Here is a 26,741-nt window from a genome sequence, read left to right as displayed (position 1 = left end):
AAGTCAAGGGCTTTGGCAGTGGATCCTTGTCACACCACTCTTTGTAGCCTGCGTGTTGTTTTGACCACCTAAAAAGGCTAGCAGCATACATCCTTCCATGTTGCCGTCTTATTTTAGCCCTCAATGTCAACAGAGCGGCAGCTGACAGAAACCAGGCCAGTCAGCGGTTAAGGAGCTGACTTGGATACAGCCAAATGGTGTGAATTCCAGACCCTGGTGACAAAGTGCTGTCTAATGTCTTTGCACCTCTGGACCTATGACAAATATTCTGGCTGTCTCACACCAACATTGCTATGGCTGTGCAAGGAGTCCAGCTAATGCAGCCTAGGAGAAAGAATATACTGTAAATCACTCACAGAAGAACCTCAGAGAGTGCAATGTAAGACAGGGAGGAGCAGAAGAGAATTAAGGGAGATGGAAAAGGAGGAGGTCCAGAACAGCCAGCAGCCAAAATAAGTTTTCCACTTTGATTCAATTTTGAGGATTTTCCAGCCTTTAGTGGAACCTCACAATCTCCCACACTGGCCATATTATGTACACAAGCCATAAAAAATGAATAACATTTATGCAGCTGGGTGCATCTGGCAGCGATAGTCCTCTCACTCAGGGACCCGCAGGATGGCACCGTGCCACCACACCACCCTTTCTGTTCTATGTATGGGCACTAGACAAGAGAAGACTTAGGAGACGGGTGGGTGGTGTAAAGGGAGGCTCTCAAATGCTTAGAACGAGGTTTTTTTTTTCTAAAAGAGAGATTTCAAGGCAAATGGAGGCCATACGTGGCTCGTCCAATTTGGCACAGCTAGCGCACATGATTAGCCGTAGAGACGTTAATCAAAAGTGGCTCAGTATTTGAAGGGGCGGTGAGAGACACTGCCAGCTGGTGACAACATGGCTTGTGTGCATGGGCCAAGAGTGAAGTTTATTTGAATATGGATCTTGCCGTGACCGTATTTCTCCAGAGCTCAGTTAGCAGAGCGTTCCCTGGCTCATCACTGGGATCGCCTCAGAGCCGCTTGGCACCCGGGAAGGCGGAAGTTTTTCCAAGCCGCAGAATGAGAATTACGATTTAGTCCATCCCCTCTGGTGGTGTGGGCATATTCATAAGCGTTTATTCAGTTTGACGCTGGCAGAGATGCAGCACCTAGTTCTTGGCGTCAATGTGTCAGGATTTCCTTTCCAATATGAAATTATGAAATTGACAGAGAGGTTGTTTTTACAGCCTATATATTAACAACACATTAAAAAATGAAACATCCTGTCTTTCCATATAAAAACCATGCTAGCCCCTCTGCTGAAAACACTGAGCTTAAATATCAAACTGTCTGTATCCAGTGTTCCCTTAGAGCCAGGGCTGGAATTTGACTTAGACCACCAGCACTGTAAACCAGCAACTGAACAGTATGTACATTTAATGGAGTTGTTCGGTTTGATTAGATAAATGATGTTCAGTTGTGTGGACTGTATGTTCAGCTGATTGATAGGGTTAGGGTGTGGTATGTTTAACAGTAGTTTACAGTAAGTTTGGTATTCAGATTCTTTATTTGAAATGTTATTTCCCTAACTTCAGGGGCCTAGTGACCTGAACAAGTTATACTTGATTGTGTATGTGGTGAAAGATGCTAAAGCCTCCCTTTTAAAACTGAGAACGTATAGGAAAAAGGAAAAGCAATTGATTTTTGGGGGTCCGTTTCAGTTAAGAAGTGTGCAGGGCTATTTATGATAATCAAAAGATGCTAACATCCTAAGTACACATTAATTGTATTCATATCATATTTCATCACAACACACAAGTGAAAACAAGAGCAGCTTGAATGAGAGCATACTGGGTTACTGAGTCAATCCCTGGACCAGCAGGATAAATTGGTTTGGAGAAAGTCACTAAGCAGCCCTTCTTAGCTATAACTGCAATAGCTATAACTCATGAGTTATAGCTAACTTAAATGTTAGCTAATTTAATGCTTAGCTATAACTCAATAATGTCTTGGCTTATATTGAAAGATTTTTAATGTTTTTTTTTTACATTTTACAACTTTAAAGTGAGTTACTGTTAACTTTAAGGTTAGCTATAACTTCTAAGTCTTTTTCCCACTTAATGAGTTTTCCATAGGCCTATACAAGCTACATGTAAGTCATTAATGAGAAGTCAATAACTTTTGATTTTCTGATTTACACTTTGAAATGATTTCTGTCACAAAAAATTACAGGCCGTATTCTCACCTTTTATTACTTCTGACAGTTTCTATTCCTTTTTTGCCAAAAAAAGAAAGAAAGAAAAAGCCCAAAACACTGGATACGTAGCAAAACTGTAAACAACTTAATTCATTTCACTGAACTTAATATAACCCTTTATTTTAGCAAGCTTATGGTTCTAGCATTTCATACTACCATAAATTACTTGTTAGGTTATACACTACCTTGAGCATAAACATACTTTTACAACTGAAAATCTTTATATGCAACAGGTAGCAAATACAGGTCAAATATCCTGTCTAGCTCATACAGACAGCCAAGTGATGACAGCATCCAGGCTGCTCAATGACATTGGGATCAAATCATAAATCTGAGTCAGTCAGCTAGCAATGCTATACAGACCACTAAGCCATATTACAAGTATAATTTACAGTTTAATTTAACAAATGGTTTTATCCAAAGCAATGTACATTTCAGAGGTGATACCACACAAGCAAGAATCTAGTCAGGAGAGAATAAGCTAACTTGTTTAATTTCAGTCCATCAAGTGCAGAGGCGTTCGCGAAAGAACTAGGTGTTTAGTCTTTTCTTTAAGATTAGGAAGGACTCTGGAGTGGAGGTTGAAGTTTGGTGACTCATTCCACCCAGGTTGGGTCTGATCTTTCTGGTGTTGTCTGACAGGGTAAATCGACACAACCGAGCAATTTAAACCACATGAACATAGTTGACAATCAATCATAACACCGAAGTTTCAGGCAGACTTTGCTGGCATGACTTAGTTTGATTCAAGCTGGATAATGATCTGTTGTTTTACAGAGAGATTGGCTGGGATGACAAAAAGCTTGCTCTATCAAGTTGAAGGTGGCGTTCTTTCATCCATGCCAAGATATCGGCATGGCATGACGAGATCCGAGACAAGACTGTGTGGTCTCTCAGCAGGAATAATGGGTATCATCAGCATGGTAATGGTATGAGAAACCATAGGAGCAGCTGATTGCACCAGCTGAGGTGGCGTTTACTGAAAAGAGAAGGGGACCAAGCACTGACCCTAGCGAAACGCCTGTGGATAACCCATGCAGTTTGGACACTTCTCCCCTCTGTGGTACTCTTAAAAGATCTCCCTGAGAGATACGTGACATGAACCAGCAGAGGGCAGATCCTGAGATACTAAGCTCAGTGAGTGTGGAGATTGTGGAGAGTATGTTCACTTATTCAATATTATCTGGGACTTCATATTGTAATAGTTCTATCATCTCAGTGTTGCATCACACATGTTTCAATGTCATGATACTGGGGTTTTTTGTTTTGTCTATTGATACTGTATGCATTCAACAACAGTGTGTGAGGTCTATCTCTTGATGCATACTGGATTCTTATTACTGCTTTGACCACAAGAAGGTCCACAAAGCTTTGCATAGAATAGCCATTGGTTTTGGACCAAAGGCAGCTATAATAAGGTGGAAAAGGGCAGAGGGATCATATTCTTCATGAGACTGGCTTTGACAGAGCTTCTCAGCATTCCAGGCCTGGCTTTGCCTTACTCCCATGCTTCTTTGGAAATTTGTCTGGCAGCAAACATGCTTTGAAAGGCTCTTATCTCCTATCTGGGCAGGAGTTCCATGCACCAAGATAACAAACCCTATCTTATCTCGTTGTGTTCGTTAATGTCACAGCTTAAGGGGCTTGTTCTTCCACTTGCAATGGGGCTTGCAGGGTGGATTGTTTGCAGATTAGTCAACACGGGCCTCTGGAGGTCTTGGAGCATGTTCAAAAATGCTTGTCTTGTCCCGCAGTCGTTCTTGTATGCGTACATTGGCGTATTGGCTGCCTCTTACTTTTCTGTGTCAAGTGGCAGGAGTACCAGACAATGGTTGGAAGGCATCATTACACACAGTGAGATCTAAAGTACTACTTATCACATCAGACAAGCCAGTTGTGCAAGCCAAAACAAAAATGTGCATGATAGCCACCCAAGGCTAACTATGTTTTTTAATGTTTTGAGGATGAAATGTTGTTATTCTGTTGCTGATTAGCAAAGAACTTTAATCAGTGACATGTTCTGAAACAACATCTATTTGAACTGATCAACCTAACAAAACATTCAGGGTGCAATATTTCATGTATTTTGTCCAGTCTGTGTGGCCAGATTCGTGATCATCCTTTTGTGACACAAGAGACCAGGCAGAGCTCCATTGACTTCAGCCATCTGGCTATCTAACACAACCCTTGGCTACACAGTGGCTCACTCAGCGATTGATTGGGGTGTTGAAGGCCAGCTATTTAACACATCAGAACAACAAGTGCTGCTATCAAGCTGGCCCTTCTCATGCCTCGTTTCTGTGCCGCCCAAGAATGTCTCTTATCTCTTCCCTTCTGCTTGTTGGTTTAAGCCAGACAGCATATGCCCACATTCCCGGTGTAATACACCGTTGTCCTTTTGGTACAACCCTGAAAGACAGACAGGTTGTAGCTGAGATATGATGGAGGGGATTTGACCCTGGAGTAGGTTTGTATAAAATAAGCCTTTTAAAAAATATGCTTCCATATTTCAGCCACTGAAAGTAATGTAACATCAGAAATTTCCTTCCCTTCATGCTCTCCTGTTGTTGCACCAAACGACTGGCAGATGAAAATAAAGCCCTGTGTTCCATATCATTAAATCCCACTCTCTCACCTGATTACATTCTTATTAGTGCCTCCATTCTTCTCCCATTATTGTTACTTCTAGTGAAACAGGCCTGATAATGTGCACTCACTCACTAGATGCACAACCTGCTCATTCCCATCTCTTATTCTTTGTTGTTGCCAAATGGTTTCTAAATGAAAAGTGTGAGCACGGTGTAATTATAATTCTGGGGGTATTATGAAATCAAATATCACAATGAATGTAATTTTATTTGCTTGTAATCTCTCTCACCCAGGCTAATAGGCATTTTCAAAGGGCACGCTCGGGGGGTTTAAACGGCGGACCATCTCTAAATGGAATGGCTGCTCTGCTCTCTTGCTCTGCGGCTCTGTTCTTTTGTCTTTGATATGCAGGCAAAGAGCTTGACAGTCTGGGAGACGTGGGAGATTTGTCGGCCTGTGATCTCCATGCCTCTCTGACAAATGAGCGCCTTTGGCAGGGCTGCCGGAGGTATGGCTTCTCTGCCCTGCTGGAATCCTGATGAGACTATTCTGGAGCTGCTGGTAATGAAGTCAGGGCACAGGACCAACCTGCTGCCAGAAATGACCTTTAATCTACACACATGCTGGTCATTTGGCATGTGTGACTCAAAATTACAATACCGCTATTAAATCGAGCATATTTTTCTATGTCATTTAAGCCAAGGCATCCTTATATCGACATTTTAAAAATGAAAATACTAATTCAATAATCTATGATGCCTGTTACAACAGTCGCAGGTATTTCACTTTTTACATTCCCCACTGGAGATGGCTGCTGTTTTATCTGTATTCATATTCCACTATTGGGGTAATTCAGGATGCAATCACCATCCAGTCAATCTTCATTACATCGGACTCACCCGCTCCACCAAGCACACAATTGCATGACATTGATTTTGCAGATTCTTTCAGTCCATGTAATTCCTCATACAGTTTGGGGTAAAGATGTCTCCTTTGGTGTATCTGTGCAAAGTAAGATGTTAACAAATTACGACCTAAAATTTTGAATCCCCTGGGGATAAATGTTCTCATTTCAGCTCCACAATGAGCAGGAAATAGCTTATATTGATTCTGGACATTCCCCATTTCACTCTGAGGAGTCTCAAAACCACAATGCACACAATCCAATCCAACATGGTTGCCTTTGATTTCAGCTCCAGGCTTCAACAGGCTGAGTAATGATTCATAGGAAGAACAAGCACTACCCCTTGTGGCCCACTTGGCCAAATGCAGCATTGGTAAATGGCACCTCCAGCTGCTTCTGGGCCCCTCCTGATAAGTTAACCTTGTGATAACATGCTAATGCCTGATTAATGTTGCAGTAATTAGACACAGCTTTTCACACTCAGTTAAGAGGACATCCTCCAGCAATTAGCCCGAGCCGGCGAGAGATAATTTCAGAGAGCACGGCGGAATCACGTTCCCCAGCTTGCCTCCATTCCCACTTGGCAACATTAAGGTTTATTTTCTCATTATTTCATTTAATTACTCGTTTGATGTTTTATACAGCTGCCACAAGTAATATTTGATCCAATTAAGAAATGCTGATTGACAGCGTTGGAGTGGGACTTAATAAGCTGCATTCAATTTGCCGTTGTGACCTTATCAGAGGATCTGCAAAGGATTCAGCGTTCACCACTGAATGCCAACTAAAAATATAATAATTTCCCTTAAGAATACATTCTGCATGAATGGCACATCTTTGTGCGTGTGTAAGTGTGTATCCATGTGAGTCTGTAGGTGTGTGAGGAGGCAGCGTGTGTGTGTGCGTTTTCCTCACCAGACATCTAACAATGAGGAATGGATGCATTAGTGAGGAGAGGCCCCTGTACTCACCAGCCTCCACACTGCCCATTAATAATGCACTGCCAGGGAATAGATGGGGGTTTGCAGAGATTAGTCCTGCATTAAGGGCTCGTTTGCTATTTCTATTAGAGAGGCACGTTGGTCTTTCTTAAACAAGAAAGATCAGCCCACTTGTAACTGCACTATAAAATCCTATCAAAATGACCAGTGGTCCCACAAAGCCAACTGTGTAATTGCTTTTCAACATGAATGGTGACTGGAACCACTGGGATTCAGTAATATGTGTGGACATGGTGAATGCAGTTAATAGAAAAGAGAAATAGATTGTGTATTATTGCAGCAACTTAAATCACACCATGACAAACATTTAAATAATTCTATATGAGCATGCTACAAAAATAATCAATTTACATACATCATACTAACATAGAAAGAAACTGGACATATGTGGTGCTTGCAGTACCTGATTGGTATCAGCTGTTTCATTTGTGCTTTACAATAACAGTCCAGTTTATCAGCTGTTTGGCTATTAGCTGACTCTTAACGGCAAATCATATTCATCCAGGTGCACAGCACAACCATTAAAACCAGATGCCTGCACTTCTCACTATTATTTTTCTTTGACACTCGTACAAGTGCTGCTTGCTTTCATAGCTCGCTCCACCACCCCAAACTCCTCCTTATGTGTTATATAGTTGGTATTATTGATTTAAGTGAGATGTATTGTGTTGTTGTGTTGTTGGTATTTAAGGGAGAATTAGTCCTTGTTGCTGCTCAGTTTCCATAAGAGCCTTTTCTGCCAAATCTAACCATTTTCTAGTGTCTTTGACTGAAAGACATTAAGCTAATGAGTCTTTACAAGCTTAAAATGGAAACTCATTTCCATCATTACAAATTATTTCTATTATTAATTCAGATATGTAATTAAAGTGGATTTGTGCCATCAAATCAGTATTTGTGTGTGTTAAATTGTCTCCCGAAAACTGCGATGTCATCAGCAGTTGGAGACAATGAATTGGGGATGCATTTTGTAAACTGTAGAAGTTTTGTTTCATTTAACCATAAAAAATAAACACCAAATGTTTTATGTGTATATTAATCTCAATATAGTCTTAAAAATCACTTTTACACCTTTGCTGGTGTTAGTAATCCATCAAGTAATCATCATGTCCCCTGTGACCCTTAAAATTTATTTATTTGTTTTTTAGGTTTTTACATTTATAGAAATGGTATATAGAAAATGGTAAATGGCTGCAGTTATATAGCAATTTGGGGTTCAGTATCTTTACATACGGACAGGATGAGCTGGGGATCAAACCAACTTTGTGATTAGTGGACGATCCAGTACCTCCTGAGCCTGGATTATAGATGAAAGAAAAAGTATACAATACACTGATAAACCACCACCACAACACATAATATTTGGTGAGGGGGCACACAACTACAGTACAATAATACATAATTAAACACATAATTACTGATTGATTATCTGTATTGGTAAAATGATTTCAGCTACAGACTCAAAAAACAAACAAACAAACAAAAACATAAAAAAGATGATACTGCTGCTGTGAGGGCATCACAGTATATGCTGTATCTCATTTAACAGTAAATGTTCCCAAATAATTCCAAATAATTCACAGATCATAATTGACATTAACGATCATATCTACTTTTCTTTGCATACCAGGATTTAAAAATTCAGGTAACCGGTTACCCTTTGACAAACAACTTCGCTTACAAATCCAGTTCAACAAAACTATTCTCCTGTATTCTATCATATTAAAAGTTTATATTTATAATTATTGAATTAAATAATTATTTCCAGAAGGACTTGACAATAGGGCAAGTCAAATTAAGTCTGGAGGAATATACTAGTATAATAATATAATATAAGTAAAATTAGTATGTAATTCTGAATCTTACTGACTTAAATATTGCCAAAGAGTCCCTCTATAGTCTCTCCCACTCTGCAGACATGAGAGAAACCTCTTGTCTTGTTCCCATTGGGACTGAGTGTGAATGCTGAAACTGGAAGAGACCCCAAACTGTAGTTGAATTTTGCAGACTGTCTCACCCCTACTGTGTAGGATGATTCACGTGGCATGTGTGCATATTGTGTTCATTATTTCTGCATAATTGTACTGGTGTGTGCATGCCTGTAACCAAATACAGAAACATTTTCTGGATATGAGCAGATAATGAGCTACAAATAGATACAAATGACAACTAAATTGGAACACTGTGGACGCTGAGTGGATGGGTTGTGGTAAGTCTGCAGGCTGCCTGAGTGTGTGTAGCACCAAGACTTCTCTCTATCAGTGAAGCTTCAGATGTTGCCAGCGTTTTATATTTGCCTGATTATAGTCGACTGCTTTTTTTTTTTTCAATTTTTGATTGTGTATTATATGATAGAGTGTGACTGCTGCAATAAACACACTTGTTGGATGTACAGTAACTAATCATAATATCAGGAAAGGGCAAAGATAGTGTTAATCAGCGTAGCAAACAAAATGCTAATGGTGACACTAGAGGAGCTGGAAAGATCCACAGTTCCAAGTGAGAGAATCTGTCCACAGGACAACTATAAGTCATGCACTTCACAAATCTGGCCTATATGGAAAAGCGGTGAGAAGAAAGCCACAAGAAATCCCACTTGGAGTTTGCCACAAGCCATGTGAGAGACACAGCAAACATTTGGAAGAAGGTACTCTGATCAGATAGAGAAAATTTGAATTTTGTGGCCCTAGTTCAAAATTCAGAAATCCAACAATGCACATCACCTCAAGCACACCATCCCCACAGTGAAACATAGTGGTGGCAGCATCATGCTGTGGAGATGCTTTTCATCAGCAGGTACTGGGAAACTGCTCAGGATTGAGGGCAATACATAGCAATTCTTGAAGAAAACCTGTAATAGTCTGCAAGAGACTTGAGACTGGGGTGGAAGTTCACCTTCCAGCAGAATAATGACCCTAAATATACAGCCAGAGCTACACTGGAACAGTTTAAGGCAAAGAATATGAATGTCTTACAATGGTCCCAATTTAAGCCCAGACCTCAATCCAATTGAGAATATGTAGTGAGACTTGAAAATTGCTGTTCACTGACTGTCTCCATCCAATCTGGCTGAGCTTGAGCTATTTTGCCAAGAAGAATGGGCAAAAATTGCAGTCTCTAGATGTGCAAAACTGGTAAAGACAAACCCCAAAAGAAACGTGGTTCTACCAACTATTGACTCAGAGTACCTGTGCATCCAATAGAAATCTGCTTTTTTGTCTTAATTATTGTTTGTGTCACAACAAAAAGATCATGTTGAGTTTGAGGAGATGTGAGCCTCCCTCAATAAAAAGTATAAAAAGTTAGAGTATCACCCAAAGGATTTTGAAGTCAAATGGAAAAAAGATGAGCTAAACTTTCAGGATGTCTATGCTAGACAGTTGCTGGCATCAGTCAGGCCTTCATTTGGACTAGACTAACATATTTTTAATGGGTCCAGTAAACTATAAAAATGAACCAGAGGAGGGTATAAAGAGTTTGTTGCAAACACACTTTAATATTTTGGTAAAATAAGATCAATTGTATTGATCCTGTGGAGTAAAATTTGGATGACAATTATTAACAATGAATACTTGATTGTTGACTATTATCTGCTGATGATTATCAAAACTGAGGGCATTATGCTAAAGGAAGATATGTATGTTATTCTGCACTTACTGAGTGAACAAGCACATTTGTAATCTGATGAATATGAACTGAAAAGTATGTGATTAAATATACCACATTTTTATTATTTTAAAAAGGCAGTAAGAAAAGCAACTGAACAGTATTGAAATGACCTGTGGTGAACTCTGTGTAAAAAACCTGAGGTCTGAGTTTCTAAAACTGATGGTGAATGAAGAATCTCGCACTCAGAATAGCCCCAAAGATTAGAAGCCAGGTGCAGGTGCACGGACCTCAGCATTCAGCTGGATGACTTCTGCTGATATTTGATTGAATATTTTGAGACTCTAAAACCTTTTTCGAACAACGAAGTATTAGCCCACACAGAGACATTGTTTTAGTAGCAAAGGGAAGAACAAGAACAGAAGCATAGTAGCCTAAGGAGTTTATTTATGCAGCATGAATTAGGAATATTATACTTATTATACAACATATAGTAACTGTAATATTCCAAACCAGACTACATTGGCTACATTGACACAAAATAATAGTGTTATGTTAAAGTCCATTTCACTAGGTTTCCCCAGAATGAACTTCTCTGATACAAGCATGAATCTTTGCACTTGAGACACTAAATATATTTTAAGGGCAAAAATGTTGTTATCATTGTTTTTTATTAATCTCAGCACGTGACATTTATTTCAAGCGTGTGTGTGTGTGTGTGTGTGTGTGTGTGTGTGTGTGTGTGTGTGTGTGTGTGTGTGTGTGTGTGTGTGTGTGTGTGTGTGTGTGTGTATGTGTGTGTGTGTATGTGTATTTTACACTGAGGGTGCCTCCATGAACCCTGTAACCACAAACCCAAAGTGCCCCTCCTCCATCAGCTGATTACGGTAAATAATGTCAACGCTTGGCAGGAAGTGCATCTTGCGTCTAGCTGGAACATGAGGAGAAGAAACAGTTTTATACAGAGCTACCGGGACAACAAACTCATATTTTGACGGTAAAGAAACACATTTCGGACATGAAGTTACATAGCTATAACACACTACAGGCAATTGTAGTCGTAGTGTACTCCCTATTTTCTCTCGCACGGTATAGTTAGCTGCTAATGTTAGCAAACACGTTAGCTTAGTTTTATGAACGAAGTTGTTTTTGGCGTCGCTGTGCTAATATCATCATTTGTATTGTGACACTGATATTTGACGATTGAAATACCTTTACGTGTACCCAGTTTGTCACACAACCAATCTTTACTAGTAAAGAGTCGATAGCTAAGTCAGTGAAGCTTAGCTAGGTCCCGTTAGCCTCCTCACCAAACTTGATGAGGAACTCTTTCACATGAGTGCATCCTTTGTGCAAGGTGCACATCATTTTTACGCTTCTCATGACCTTTTAAAGATCCAAAAAAGTTAACCGGTGAATTCGGCACACATATGTAATTCATTCATAGCTAGCTTTGAATTTCAATTCAAACTCATAACTGCCAAAGTTACACGAAATGCTTGTTCTAGGGTGTGTTTTGGCTGAAAAGAACTGTGGGACTTACAGAGCAAATTGTTTCTTACGTTGAAATATTATTTGAAAAAAAGTGTAAGCTGTCATTTGGGACAAAAACCGAAATGAAGAATAGATGCATGGATTGATTTACAAAGAAATAATATATTGTCTTATAAAGGTGTGTCTGCTGAGAACCCAAGTGTCTGTAAATGTTGTGTTTTTAAACCCAATTTGGCATCTCACATCAGAACCTATCTGGCTGGCAGTAATGAATATTTTGATACAAAACCTATGACACTGAAGAAATATGTCTCAGTAGGTTTTAAATAGACAAGTCTACACCAGGACAACACATTGCTGGTTATAATTTCACTTTCTTTTTGCAATCCTGCCTTATTCAAAGCAATGCCACAAAGAACTAAACCTTTCCAAACTAATTTTCTCATATTTATTCTATAGAAAAACCATTGGGAGATGGACCGTCACAGAAGAAGCCGACCATGGGGAAAGCTAGTCAAATTGGACTCAAGTGAAAATGAAGTGCTGCTTTTCAACAGAGAGTGCACAGTTGGCCGAAAAAAGGGTACGTTTGTTTCTTTATTTTACACAGTGAATAACATGGATAAATCTGATTTAAAAAAAACTAAGTTCACATTTTTATTCTCCTTTTAAAAATGTTAAAATGTGTTGATACCTATCAACAAAAGACAATCCCGTCTGTAACGCAGACATTGCTGTCTGGAGCCCTTAAAACCTCCCCCTTCAAAACACAAAGCCTTCTTTAGTGCACCAAACTTAGACAGCCTCTTGTGATGATAACAAAAGGCGTCCATTGAGAACATGTGTGCAGAATATTAAGTAGGTATTTTTTTGTATGGGTTTTGCTTAAGAAAAGGTTAGGCCTATATTTCCCCATGTGCTTGCTTTGTTGTTGAGGGCTTGTGGGGATCTACTTTATTCCAATGCAAAATGACTAGCCTTAATTGATTAGCTCATTACTGGGCAATAAAAGGTTTTAAAGACATCACAGTAAAACACAGTTTCAGGTGTTTACAGTAGTTTGAGTTTAAATCGTTTAATGAATCAGTGTAAAGTACTCTTTAAAATACCCTATTCAACTGAACAAATAAGCGATTATGTCATGTCAGAGCCCATTTATAGAGCCAAAGTAATGTGCATTATGTTAACTTTGTTGTTTTCATGCTATTTATTTCTTGTTTTCTTGGCAGGATGTGATCTGGCTTTTCCAGCCAACAAACTGGTCTCAGGGGAGCACTGCAAGATTTTCAAAGATGAAAGCTCAGGGCTCGTGTGGCTTGAAGACATGAGGTATGATAGATATTCACCCATCAATGAATTTTAACAGCAGTACGAATTGCTGCATTATCTGATGGACAGAGCTGAATAATATGTGTTATATGGGGCATGAATAAATAAAACAGAAAGACATGTTTAAAAGATTCAAATTTGAAAGAAGCTGTTTAAATATGTATTTGATTTGTATCAATGTCCTTTCATAAAACCTCTTATGTTGTACAATTGCATGTGTGTTTGTTTGTTTGTAGCACTAATGGCACTGTGATCAACATGTCCAAAGTGGTCAAAAAGCAAACTCAAGTACTGCAGAATGGCGACGTCATCTACTTTGTATACAGGAAAAGTGAACCAGAACAAAGTGAGTTGTTAATTTTGCTAGTCTGTTTTTAATTTTCCTATCTCAATAGGATGTTTATATCAATGTATAGGAAGCAAAGATAAAAAAATATGTTTTCTTGTTGCCCTGCAGACATTGCCTATGTTTACCACTCAATCACAGCGGAGCAAGCTATTTCACAAAATAGTTACTGTAAGTAGTCAGATAAAGGATAGGGTCATAATTTTTCAAGTCTGTCTTAAAACAACTGTTCATACTGGCTATTAAAATATCCCCTCCAAATGCTCTTTCAATATAAGTGATGAGAGCCTAAAGCCACAGTGTGTCCACACAGTCATTTTGTGATGAAAATGCATTTAAAAATTTATCTGAAGCTTATGTGAGGCTTCAGCAGTCTGTGTTATTCATATCCAGTGGATATCTGCCACATTTACAGTCTTTTTTGCATCAAATTCCCTCTTTGTGTTTCCCTGTTGAGCTGTGGTGGAAATATAGTAACAACATGAGGGACTTTGGCACTAAAAAAGACTGCACTGAATGATATTTACTTGATTTGACTCATTGAACAGGAAGAGTATTTACAACAACAACAAAAAAAATCAGTTGTTATTCGAGCACCTGACTTAAACATTAAGACTTGAAAAGTATGAATCCGTCCTTTAATTCCGTATAACTCCTTTGTCAAGTTTTTCTCATGTAAACACTTTTATTACACAACTATAGCATGTCTCACCATTAACCTTCCACCCTGTATCTGATCATCAGACATGGAGAGGTCAGCCATCAGTCCTGCTCCTGTTCCATCCTCAGATATGTCACTCTCTGTGGAGCCCGTCATGCTCACCAAGGCTCCTGATATAACTCAGGAGGAACCTCAGCCCTCCACGTCAACTTCCCACCTCTGTATTCGGAGTCATACCACATCTGGTGGTAAGTTCTCAGCTGACACACTGCTGAAGAAGCATGATCCATTGTGGTGAGAGGAGAGATTTTTTCTTTGGGAATTTTAACAGTGTATAACTTTGTTATTACTTGAAGTTGTCAGGTTTTATTTAATTGTGTACACGAATTGTTCATATTTTTGTGCACTTTCGGGAAGAGGTTACTCAATAGTGACCAGGGGTGTCTTTGAAATCGTGGCCTCAGTATTATTTCATTTGACTTCCTATTGTGTTTTGTGGTCCTGTGACAAGTGAGAATGTCAAGCTGTTGTAACAGAAAAGATGTTTTCTTTTGTGGAGACTGTACACTTGTGAACTTGTTTCAGAGTGTATGAGGCAACTAAAATGAATAAATACATCTTTTAGCAGCAAGACGATGATGATGATTCTCAATATTCTTTGTGATTTAACATGGTAATACATGATGATTTATGGTTTGGTCATTTGTAAAACACTAGTAATTACAGTGAAGGCTATGTTGTCTTTTGATTGTAAATCCAAACAAACTGTATTAATATAATTTGACCCTGGTATGTTTGTTGCCTTCATCAGCTCAAGCTAAAGGTGCTGCCATGACACAGGAAAAAGATATGGAAATCCTGGAGCCAGAAAGCAAAAAGAGGAAAACTGGTGAGTTCACTTATTACTTCTGGGATAAATCCAGATTGGGATCTGGGATTTTTTTCCGTGATCCCTCTCATTAAATTTCATGCATTACAGGTCTTTACTCAGAGCTTTTGTTCTAACTCCAACACCCTCATTCAAACCCCAAGCCCAGAAATGCCAAAAATAAGTGCACAGATTCAGCAAGAGTTTCAACTAAGCCAGTTGCTTTATGTCAGATTTCATCTCTTTTAGTCATAATCATTTTGCTCAGCTTCGCACCAACATGACTAGGCTTTATTTATAAGCTCTCTAAACTTTTCCTGTTATGACTTTGGAGAAGATACCAAATGTTTAAAAATGGCAAATGTTTCACATGAGGTTCATTTCTGTTCACAGATATAGATTATGATTTTGGCTTGCCACACACGTCCAGTAAAGAAGTGGCGGGGTCAACTCAGGGAAGTCTTGGGAATCTTTTGCCTAAACAACCAGTAGAAGGGACTAAAACTGACAAGATGGAGGAATCTCTGACTTGTATTATCTGCCAGGACCTACTGCACGACTGTGTCAGGTAAGAGTCTGCCGTCTGTCAGATATCCAAAGTTAGGTGCTTGATCCCTACATGTGGTCTTACCCTAGTTTGAGTTGAATTATTTTTGCTTTAGCTTGCAGCCCTGTATGCACACCTTCTGTGCTGCCTGCTACTCAGGCTGGATGGAGCGCTCTTCTCTTTGTCCCACCTGCCGCTGCCCTGTGGAGAGGATCCGTAAGAACCATATCCTCAACAACCTGGTGGAGGCCTACCTCATTCAGCACCCAGGTATGCACAGATAATTAGGGCCCGAGCACTGACAAGTCAGTGAGGGACCTATTGCTTTTGCCAGGATTCTTATTATTATTATTAAGCACGCTCTTATGCCGTGTAATGAATCGCATTTTTGGTGGCCTGAACATACATGAAAACTCATGAAATTCTGCACACACGTCGCAGCTGGTGAAAATTTATTTAATTCAATGTGATTGGACGCAAGCGTGGTAAGGGGACTCGCTAGCGCCCCCTAACGTCGGGTCATGTGACCACAAATCCTCTCGGATCGCCATGAAATTTAAATATGTCATAGGTCTTATCGGATCATTGGGAAATTAATTTTGTGGAATTTTTTTACCAAACAGGAAGTTGACCACGCGGCGTGGCGTGCACTGATTTTCATTTTTCGAACACCGCTTTGAGGACTTTATGATGTTCACAGAATCATGAAACCTGCCACGTAGGTTTCAAATCATGAGCTCTTTCATCTGATATCACATTTGCCCAATATTTTGCCCCAACAGCTCAGTAGCGCCCCCTAATGCCTTTTCCCACTTAGGATGTACTGACAAACTCTAAAACTCACCAAATTAGACACACTCATCAACACTCACGAATATAATTTTTTGGAATAACTGCAACTTTTTAGGTGCCAAGATGACTCTACAGCGCCCCCTAGAACATTAAAAGTTGAAGCCCCGCCTTCTACATGCACGTACATGAACGAAATTTAGGATTCATATATATCATGACCAGACGCACAAAAAAGCCTCTTGGACCCATACCCTAAGTCCAACAGGAAGTCGGCCATCTTGGATCACAGGTGCATTTTTTCCGCCACAGGTGCATTTTTCCAGGCCTCGTACTTTAACGAACTCCTCCTGCAGTTTTGACTCCACAGACTTCAGATTGGAACTATATCATCCTCAGGCCTTGATTATGTAAACTTGATGACAGATTTTACCTACGTTATACCAGGTGGGCGTGGCTGTTGTTTGTTTGTATAAACAAACAACTCCTTATAACTCCTCCATACATTGTCGGATGTTTATACATGCACTGCGTAAAATGTCACACCTGGTAACGACGTTTCAATTTCAACATCATTGGGGGTGGATGTGGCAAGGGGTCTCCATAGCGCCCCCTAACAGCAGGTCATGTGACCACAAACTTTGTCTGATCTTCGTGAAATTTACAGGACTCATAGCACTCATGGGTAAACCCTCAAATTATTTTTTTCAAATTTTTCGCTCTAACAGGAAGTGAGTTATTGTGCATTTCCTGCGTCAATTTTCCGTTTTTCCCTCTGCGTTTAGAGGACTTTCCCGTCTTCACAGAATCACCAAATTGCCCACATAGGTTCACACTCAGGAGCACTTTAATTTGAGACCATAAGTGCCCCTGGGCGTGGCACAACAGCTCAATAGCGCCCCCTAATGCCTTTATCCATTTTGTACATTTTCACAAACTCCTACACTCACCAAATTGTACACATAACTCAACAGTCATACATATTGACTACTGACAAAGTTTGGGATTTTTAAGTGAGAAGATGACTCCACAGCGCCCCCTGGAAGATTTCAAAGTTTAAGCCCCGCCTTCCACATTGACATAGAGAAATGAAATTTACAAGGCCTATGTATTATGTCCAGACGCACAAAAAAGCCTCTTGGACCCATACCCTAAGTCCAACAGGAAGTCGGCCATCCAGTCTAAAATGTTCAATCTGGATGATTTTTATTATTATTATAGTTGTACGCCTTTTTGACAGCCTAAACATGCCCCAAAACTCACCAAAACTTGCAATCATGTCCGATCCGGAGAACACTTTGATATTTTAAGGAGCGCGGAAATGGCCGACGCAAAAATTGATTAATAGCGCCCCCTAGAAAATTTAAAAAATCAAGCCCCTCCACTCAGATTGACGTAAACAAACCAAATTCGGGAAACACATGTATCGTGTAAAGACGCACAAAAAAGCCTCTTGGAGCCATAGCCTAAGTCCAACAGGAAGTCGGCCATCTAGGCAAAAATGCTCAATCTTAATGATATTTTGACCCTTCACCCAAATTCCTTATTTCTTAGAAGTCACTCAGACTCATTTGTGGTCTTAGACTGCCATCTAGTGGAGACATTAACAGCTGCACACAATGTTCAATTAAAGGCACAGGAGCAAAGACATCTACATGCCAGTTTTGACAGCCCTGCGACCGCCGCACGCAACGACGTGCACGTACGGCGTTACAATTGGGGGGGTAAACGGGGGGGTGCGAGGGCCCTTCGACACTGCTTGCAGTTTTAATTATCATTCTAATGGCACCTTGGGTGGAAATAATAGCCTTACATAACTGTTTTTATTGGTAAGCTCTATAGGGTTTACAGCCCAAAAAGTCTTGATCTATTTCATGTTGAGGCTGACATTGTGTTCGTGTGTGTGTCCCTGTTTTACAGAAAAGTGTCGCAGTGATGAGGATCTGAAGAGTATGGACAGCCGTAACAAGATCACTCAGGACATGTTGCAGCCAAAAGTTGAGCGCTACTTCTCTGATGAGGAGGGCAGTTCAGATTACCTCTTTGAGCTCTCTGACAATGACAGCGACTCCCCAGACTTCAGGTAAAAGTTTTGGCTTGGTGAATTGAATGTAAATAAAAGAGGACATGCACAAATCACAATGGAAACCACACGTCTTGATGCCAGCAGTGTTGGATGCTTTCTTTTTGCTTGTTTAGTGAACCAGTTCTCCATGTGATGATTTGTCATTGTATGTTTTTTTGTCTCCAGTCAGCTACTGTTGTGCAGACAGTGTCCTGGCTACAAGAAAGAGGTCAGTCAGATGCTGTTTGCTACAGGGTCAAATTATTGGGTCCCCAGTGTGCCAGTCCCACCGCCTATACCTCCTCCACCTAAACCGGCATCTGAGGAAGGGTCTGCAAAGCCAACAGGGGAGCAGCCCTCAACGTCCTCAAATATCCCTTCAGGTGATTATTAGAAGAGCTAAGCTAGGAAGACAAGTAGCTGAAATGAATCTTTCTGCAAAGTGCAGGATGCATTGAGCTGTTTTTATCTTGATTCTAGTAAGCAATTATAAATGGAAAATGCAGTCCACATCAGTGCTCCTGTGAATTTCCTCCTGCCTGTCTAAAACCTTTCTCTTTTCCCTTCCTGTCTGCAGCTCCTCAGGAGTACCACTGCCCCCCCCAGGGCCGCCATCTCATCTGTACCTGCTGCCACCAGCCGATGCCAGACAGACGGGCAGAGCTAAACAGCCTGCAGGTTATTGCTCAACAATGTGAGTGTCTACTGAGCTTGTTGCTAGCTGCAGCAGTGTAATGACTGCTGACTGAATGTGGTTGACTTAAATTCTACTGTTAGGAAGAAGAAAACTACATACAGCCTGTGAAATATGAAAGGAGCTGATGTAGGAAACTAAAATTTATAGATGATACAAGCCAGCAAGTGCAGGTGCAACTTAAATAGTGCAAGGCCATAGACATATTTAATATATGTATTTTTGAGGTGTGCAATACTTGTAGAGTCACCTGATAGTGATTGTACAATCTAGCCAGCAGTTCACTTGTGTGGATTTATTGTTCCATTATCCCTCCCATATGTATAATGTGCTGTGTGATGGCAGGTGCGCTGTGCCAGCAACCCTTCTGTCATATGTACTGGGGCTGCCAGAGGATTGGCTGTCAAGGCTGCCTGGCTCGATTCAGTGGTATGTATCTGTTTCAGCTGAACAGCCTTCGGGGGATCTCTGCTGTTAGATTTATTTCTGTGTAATACACTTCGACCAGTATGGGTTTTTTTTTCGTCTGTTACTAATATACTGTGCCTTTTAATTGACGGGGCTGAGTCTAGAATAGTGTCTTAATGCAATATCTGTAACATTAATCATAGCTGGTCTCAAATTTAAAAGCACTCTGTGTTTCCAAAAGAAATTTATTCTCAGCAGGTTTTAAGAGGTCATTGAAATGTCTGCAAAATAAATTTAGGTTCCTTTCACAACCAACACAGAATACATTGATTCCACATTATGTACACATAATTAAACAAGAATCATACTTGAGGTATTCAACTTTCAGGTACGCTTTTGTTTTAATAATACACAGTTTGGGCAAGATGAAAGCTCCATATACAGTTCAGCAGTATTGCAGAGGTGACTTTGGTTTGTGAGGAAACTTTGCTTTGGCAGCTGAACTAAAATTAAACCCGATCAATTTTTGTAGCTCTGCTCCATAAAAGCAAAGCCCTAAATATCCTCTCTGTGATGAAGCTCCTTGGGTATTTATTTCTACGTATTTGAGTGTGAGAAGTTTGCTGAAGGTTTTGGGGGAGGAATCCCCCATTTGTCTTACAGAACTCAATCTGACAGACAAATGTATGGATGGTGTGCTGAACAACAATAACTATGAGTCAGAGATTCTTCAGGTAAGATGGACTTTGTCAAATGTTCTAACAGTTGTCAACAGTTTTGGCCTTCAGTTTGTTATTTTTTATAATAGAATGCATTATGTGTTTTAATCAGTGGTGTAGGTCTGACTGGATATCAGTCATACTGACCTTAGCCATGAAGTGACCTATCCGCATTTAATACGGCTTCTTTTTAAATGCAGTTATAAAATTCAATGTTTTCACTCTCATTTGCATTCCTTCAGTCACAGCAAGCTGAACGCAATCCACAGTTGCACAGCTACTCCTGACCTCCTGTTACCTTACATATAAACAATTCCCCTGAGTTCCATGCTGTGAGATCTACACATTTTTTAGTTTTGGAAAAGGGAGCACTCATGTTGTATCAGTTTTCAGTAACAGCAGATACCCAGAGTTGAGGTATTGGAGTTGTAGAAAAAAGTTGGATTGTTACATGTCTAGTTTTATCATGCTGGGTGATTGATTCAAATGGGCTGCCAAAAAATTGTACATGACACTGTAAGATACTTTGACTCTGTGGGCCAACAAACAGGTTTATATTCAAGTCAACTGTGCCATTAAAGTTCCTTTCCGCAAGTAATAAACTTAACTTAAAACTCTATGTCAAGACTGAATACTGAAAATGCTTGAAATACATGTCTGGACCTACTGACTGTGTTACTATCCTTTCATCAGAACTACCTGTCCTCCAGAGGGAAGTCATGGAGAGATCTGCTCCAAGAGGCTGTACAAGGTTTACAGCAGGGAAATTACTATCTGACAGGTGAGCCGTTAAATCACAAACCAAGGAACTTTAATCTTAAAGTATCTCTATCCTAGTGCCTCACAGCAATGTTATGTCGCATGTAATGTTATGTTTTACACTCTCATCTGACAAGGATAAGTATACTGTGTCCTTCCTGACCCTGTCTCTGTCAGATTGTCGTATCTCTTCAAATACCATCGTGTGCTTCTGCTGCGGCCTGCAAACATTCAAGGAGCTGGCCTACAAGTACAGACAGAACATCCCCCCGTCTGAGCTGCCAGGTCAGACAAACCATAACTTTTTTTTTCTGGAAAGGATTAAAGTTACAGGGTTAGGTGGGAAATAAAATATTCTATGTGCTCCTCAGTTTAATTCTCTAAATCTCTCCAGACTGCATTTTAACCATTATGAAATTCCATATGGTCTGTAATAGATATGGACATTTATCAGGACCAGCCAAAAGAGAATACTGATACCTACCTGTCTTGTAGTTGACATTAAAAGAGCTTATTTGATCATCTCACTTGTCTTTATTGTCAGTCCATTGTCGTATTAGTTCCCAAAATAAGCCTATACGTGGATTTTAACATGTTTTTTCAGATTAGGAGAAACATTTTAGACTCTTTTATTCCCAGCCTTTAAATTTTACACTGAGCTGATGAAATGCAGTAGAAGGAAAAGCTGCCCTTCCTGTCAAAAGAAATCACAGATACACTTTAAAATACAAGGACATTGCTCCAGACTGGATTTAACTTACAGGAGGGCCAGAAAATTTGCAGGAAGATTATTGTATTGAATTATTACTGGGGGGAGTGTGGAAAAATGACCCGCATTCGTGTTAAAATGAATGACCAGTGCAGGAAATGTTAACATCACCCCATCTCCCCTAGAGTAATAAATCCAGTGCGAATGGGGCTTGAGACTTTTTTTGGACTGTTCTTGTCATGCACATGAGTTAACTTCATTCATTGTTCTCTCCTCAGCTGCTGTAACCTCTCGTCCTGACTGTTACTGGGGACGCAACTGTCGCACGCAGGTTAAGGCACACCATGCAGTGTAAGTCTTTTTACATAGGAAACACTACAGGAACTCATGTGCTCGGCTCAGATAGCCTATCTGCCTCCTAGTCGTTATGTGGCAGTTTGTAGCGGTGACAGTGACACCAGGGGATCTCTAAAGCGGTCTGAGTTGATGAACCCTGAGATACACATTTTCAACAAATGTAGTAAATTTAAACAGTGAAATGCTGTTAAAACATGTTAAGATAATACGCTGCCTAAACAAACTCACTTCCAAAATGTAGTTTTAAAATCACAAGTGCACTACAAAACATATTGAAATATAATCTTAATAATCATAATATAACATATTATGAGTGATAGAGATAGTTATTGATTGATCTTTTTTTCCTTATTTAAAAGACAGATCACCAGATTGTGCACACAAAAGATTTCATTTTTTTCTGAGGTAACTTTTAGTTTGTCTTTGTGTATCAAATCAATCTCGGACCAGGATTGAGTCTGATACTCATGGTTTGTTGAAGTAAACCTGCCACTGAGCTGGTTAGCTTTAGTTATCACGGCAACTGACTCTGAGCCTAGGTTACCTCCCCTTCAGGAATGGAAAAGCCTGAGTCGCTCATCTCAGAGTAACAAAATCAGAGTTTTCACTAAAGCCACTCTGTGGAACACAGCCCACATCAACTCATGTCCTCTCTGCAACACCGAAACTGCATCTTTGTTTACTTGTGGTTAAACATTATTGCGTTACTTTCAAATTTCAGTGCATTGCTTCTTACCATATCACATGTCCACCACTTAATTAATAACTGCAGATTGTAATTTTAAAAATACAGCTGAACGATTAACAATGCCAACCCACCTTGAGCAATGGTCAATTATGCATTTTCAAGGGCATCACCCATAGCATTAATGAAAAGCAAATTATTCATTTAAAATGGAATTTATATATGAAATTCTAAATGTTAATATATATTAAATTTAATCACATTGACATATTTTTAGGATTTGCATTATTAGTCACATTTTTTTTTCTTTTACTGAGCTAGTTAGTTACACTATTTTGGACTGTTAAGTCACTCTTGTATATCAGCATTATATTTTGGGTTTTAACCACTATAGTGTTTGCACTGTGGTGCCATTCAGCCATCGGGTTGTTGAGTCATACATTTGTTGTGATTGTTTCTGTCAGACGTGACATACAGTATGAGACACTGGCTAGCAGCCTTCCACATGCTGTTCATTAATTTTACCACTAGAGGGAGTCCTTTTATAAACTAAGGTCTAATTATTCATGTGTGGTGCTTGAAGATCATAGCAAGGTGCCTCATTTGGTCTCATCTCTTTGGTTTTGTGCTTTTTAAAATGAAACATTCATGTGATTTATTTTTATTTTCATTTCAGGAAATTCAACCACATATGTGAGCAGACACGTTTCAAGAGTTGAGGGGAGCAGCATCTAACTGTCAAACATGTCAAATGAGCATCATCTTGTAAGGTTTGCTTTGTACATTGTAGGTAACAGTCTCACAGGTGCTCTGCTTCTTATGCAATAATCTAATGCAAAAAACACAATCAGTATCCATTGACAATACCTGACACAGGGCTGCGTGAAATAATGCTATGCACATTATCATTAAAGGTTAAGTTTAATCAAGGTTCAGGTTGCTGTTTAAAGGTTAGAGTTGGGTTTGCAGTTAACAGCAGCCACCATGTAAATTGGGATGCATTTGTCTGTTGCTGCTGCCTCTGTCACATCTACCAGTTAACCAGCCGCTTCCTGTTAAATAAAACTGATGGCTCAGATGAAGAGCAAGTGAAGCAATCTCTATGGATTAAGTCCATTTATTATGCTTACACATGTTTAAAAGCATGATTTTATATTAAATTCTCCTCCAGCCTTGCTCATACAGTCTTACATTATATGTACTTTGTACTGTAACATATTAACAGTCTTATTTCAGAATCCAGGACTTCCTACAATACACATATCCATATTTCTTACAAGTTTATGAGAAATGCTGATGAAAAAGCACATTTTTACATATCATTAGAGTATAGAAAATGTATATAGTACAGAGTATTACAATGAATGTAATACTATTTAGCACAGTTTTGGGCCCAAGACACAAACTGCTTCCAAGATCCACACATGCTAACTTTGAACAGCAGTAAAATGTGTAAATGTCTCACATCCTTAGTAACTTTTTCTTTTCCTGTTTTGCCCCGGCATTACTGTGTTCCCAGGCAAAGGGCAAAAAGCCACATCAAAGCCCACATACGTATGATTTATAATCCCATGTGATATTTGTGTAGGATTTTATGTCTGTGGGAAGGGGATCAATGTGTTGTAATACTGTCAGAGGGCACGGGGGCCTCTTTTGTATGCTTTGCTCCGGATAATCATCTCCAAGGTGATTAAAATAGTGCAGAAGGGATGCTTTCTCAGACCCTTGTAGTAAGGGCTTTGCTGTGATGAATTTTTATTCCATTTAGAGAAGAAAAACTAGACCGCACTCCAAGTACGGTGAGGCTGTTGTAGAGTTTTCATATACAGCGTTGTGCGGGATACTCTTGCAGAACCAACGATTTAGGGAATGGTGCCAATACAAAACACAACTGTACTGTTGTGATTGTGTTCCAGTTATGTTATAATGTAGTTACCCTTGCAACAAAAAATGTCTAAGAGGTTGTTTTAGAAAATATATAGTTTTTTTCTGTTATGGTTTTGGAGATATTATTGGATGTTGGATTTTGTTAGTTTAAAATTGAAGAGAAATAGACTTTCTGTGGTTCCTCAGGTACACAAAGCTGCTGTTTTTGTTTGTTGAAATGCAGGTGAATCATGACGAGTGGTTCGGAAAGTGCTGTGTGCATGTAAAAGCTGTCACGAAAACAGTCATGTCACACCCGACGACCTCCATTTTATCTTTATGACTATCATCACCCAAGTGTCAAGAAGTCACGCCTACCCATCACACGAAAAATGCAAAGCTTGTATTGACGTCTATAAATTTGTGACAAATCAGCCTTCGGTTTGTTTGATTTATTCAGCCTAGTTAGAACAACTAGTTTCAAGAGGCCTTATCTGTTGAATTACAAGAATGAAGTTAAAGTTTGGATGTTTTGAGGGTTTTTTTTTTTTAATTTGTGGAATCACTATTATGTGATCGTGTAGAAAATGCTAGTGGGTTTGAAGAATAGTGGGAAGAAAAAGGTTAAAAATGAGTCTTAGCTGGCATCCAGTAAATTTTGTATGATTTCATGGCTTATTTTTCAAAGTTTAGTGTTTTTCATTTGATTTAGCAGGATATGTACTGGAAATGTCTAAAATGTTTTGCTAGATGTGTTTAATGTTAAGCAACTATGAGAGGATGTTTGCACATAACTTGTCTCACACATATACAACGGCTTCCTTACTGTAAAGTCTACACGGTTATATAGTCGAGCTCATAGTATCTGATATGTAAATGTATGAAGAGTTTCATTCCGAGATAAGGTATCCAGAAGGAAAGAAGAAGGTATGCATCCTTGATAATGTAGAGAAATTGGTGTGTATTTGGATATACATATTAGTAATACTAGCCATAGAGAATATGGATACGCTATGAGTAGTGTTTTGGAATGTAGCTCTTCATGTTTTCTTTTTAGTGTTGGTGGCAATATTTATGATCCATTCTGGGACGGGGTTGTGAATGGGCACTTTCCAGGCCTCTGCGTGAGCTCCTGAGTTAATGTGGTGTTGGCTAGGTGGTTTAGGTTTTACTTTTTCTTTTTTTTTACCCTTTCAGTCATGGTGGGTCCACACTGGCATTCCTTAGCGGCTCAGGCCCTCAGCCGATCCCCCAACACAGGGGCTGGGCAGGAATTGGTATTAAAGGGGCTTTGGAGGAGTGCTTTGCATTCTCCCTGGGGTGGGGTGTGGAAGGGAAGGGGAGTTGTATACTAAGGCAAATATTTACTCACTTTGTGTGCAAAAGTCTGGTCCAAGCTGCTCAGCAGTATGGAAGAGGCAGGTTTTATTCTACCTCATTGCAGCTCCCAGGAACACAGGAGACTGAACGGGCATCAGAGTCGCTTTCATATCAGCCGGGCATATGTCTCTCAATATGAGGGAAGGAAGTCCCTCATAGGAAGTCTCAGCGACGCCTGTAAACTGTGTACGCAATGCACTATTTGAACAGTTAGTCTAGACTATAATCGACTTCTAGTTAAATCACTATAGAATAGCACTAGGCACATGCAAAAATAGTTTTTTGAGGAATATGTTTAAGAGTTTGACAAATGCCTCTTTACCCTGTATGTTGTATTAGCAATGCAAAAACTGTAATTGAAATTATTGTCTGTTTATCTCAACAAATAAAAAAAAAAAGATATAGCTGTCTGTAGAAACTGACTTGTTTTTCTTACCCAACTTCATGAGTAGTCTGCTGTATCTCTAGTGTCACTCAGTATCAAATATTGTTACTGCTTTTGTACATTTCTTAGAGCTGAAATGAATAATTGGACAGAAAAGTAATAGACAATTTTGCGTAAATAAAAATTCACTAGTTTAAGGTCCTAAACTGTGAATATTTGCTGGATGTGTTAGTTGTCTATCACACAAAATTTATCTTTGCATTTTGGAGAGGTGGTTGAACAAAACAAGCAATTTAAATACATCACCTCGACCATAAAGGGACATTTCTTTTATACCAGAAGATTGGT

The 26,741-nt window shown here is 39.5% G+C and overlaps 1 protein-coding gene across 1 annotated transcript; it reads left to right on the top strand.

The window, feature by feature from the left end:
• Nucleotides 1-11,241: 11,241 nt before the first annotated feature.
• On the top strand, nucleotides 11,242-26,381 carry chfr (checkpoint with forkhead and ring finger domains, E3 ubiquitin protein ligase). The gene is made up of 18 exons (XM_062417785.1): nucleotides 11,242-11,329; nucleotides 12,286-12,409; nucleotides 13,056-13,155; nucleotides 13,392-13,501; nucleotides 13,613-13,672; nucleotides 14,246-14,410; nucleotides 14,974-15,051; nucleotides 15,424-15,598; nucleotides 15,693-15,847; nucleotides 18,287-18,449; nucleotides 18,618-18,814; nucleotides 19,009-19,125; nucleotides 19,471-19,554; nucleotides 20,197-20,267; nucleotides 20,946-21,033; nucleotides 21,189-21,296; nucleotides 21,999-22,071; nucleotides 23,439-26,381. Exons 2-18 carry the CDS (start codon nucleotides 12,301-12,303, stop codon nucleotides 23,479-23,481), a joined length of 1,896 nt encoding a protein of 631 aa, XP_062273769.1. The 5' UTR covers nucleotides 11,242-11,329; nucleotides 12,286-12,300; the 3' UTR covers nucleotides 23,482-26,381.
• The last annotated feature ends 360 nt before the right edge of the window (nucleotides 26,382-26,741 follow it).

Source organism: Scomber scombrus, chromosome 4 (assembly GCF_963691925.1).
Source record: "Scomber scombrus chromosome 4, fScoSco1.1, whole genome shotgun sequence".
Classification (NCBI taxonomy): domain Eukaryota; kingdom Metazoa; phylum Chordata; class Actinopteri; order Scombriformes; family Scombridae; genus Scomber; species Scomber scombrus.
The sequence above is the reverse complement of the archived record's forward strand: the minus strand, read 5'-3'. Positions and strand labels throughout refer to the sequence as shown.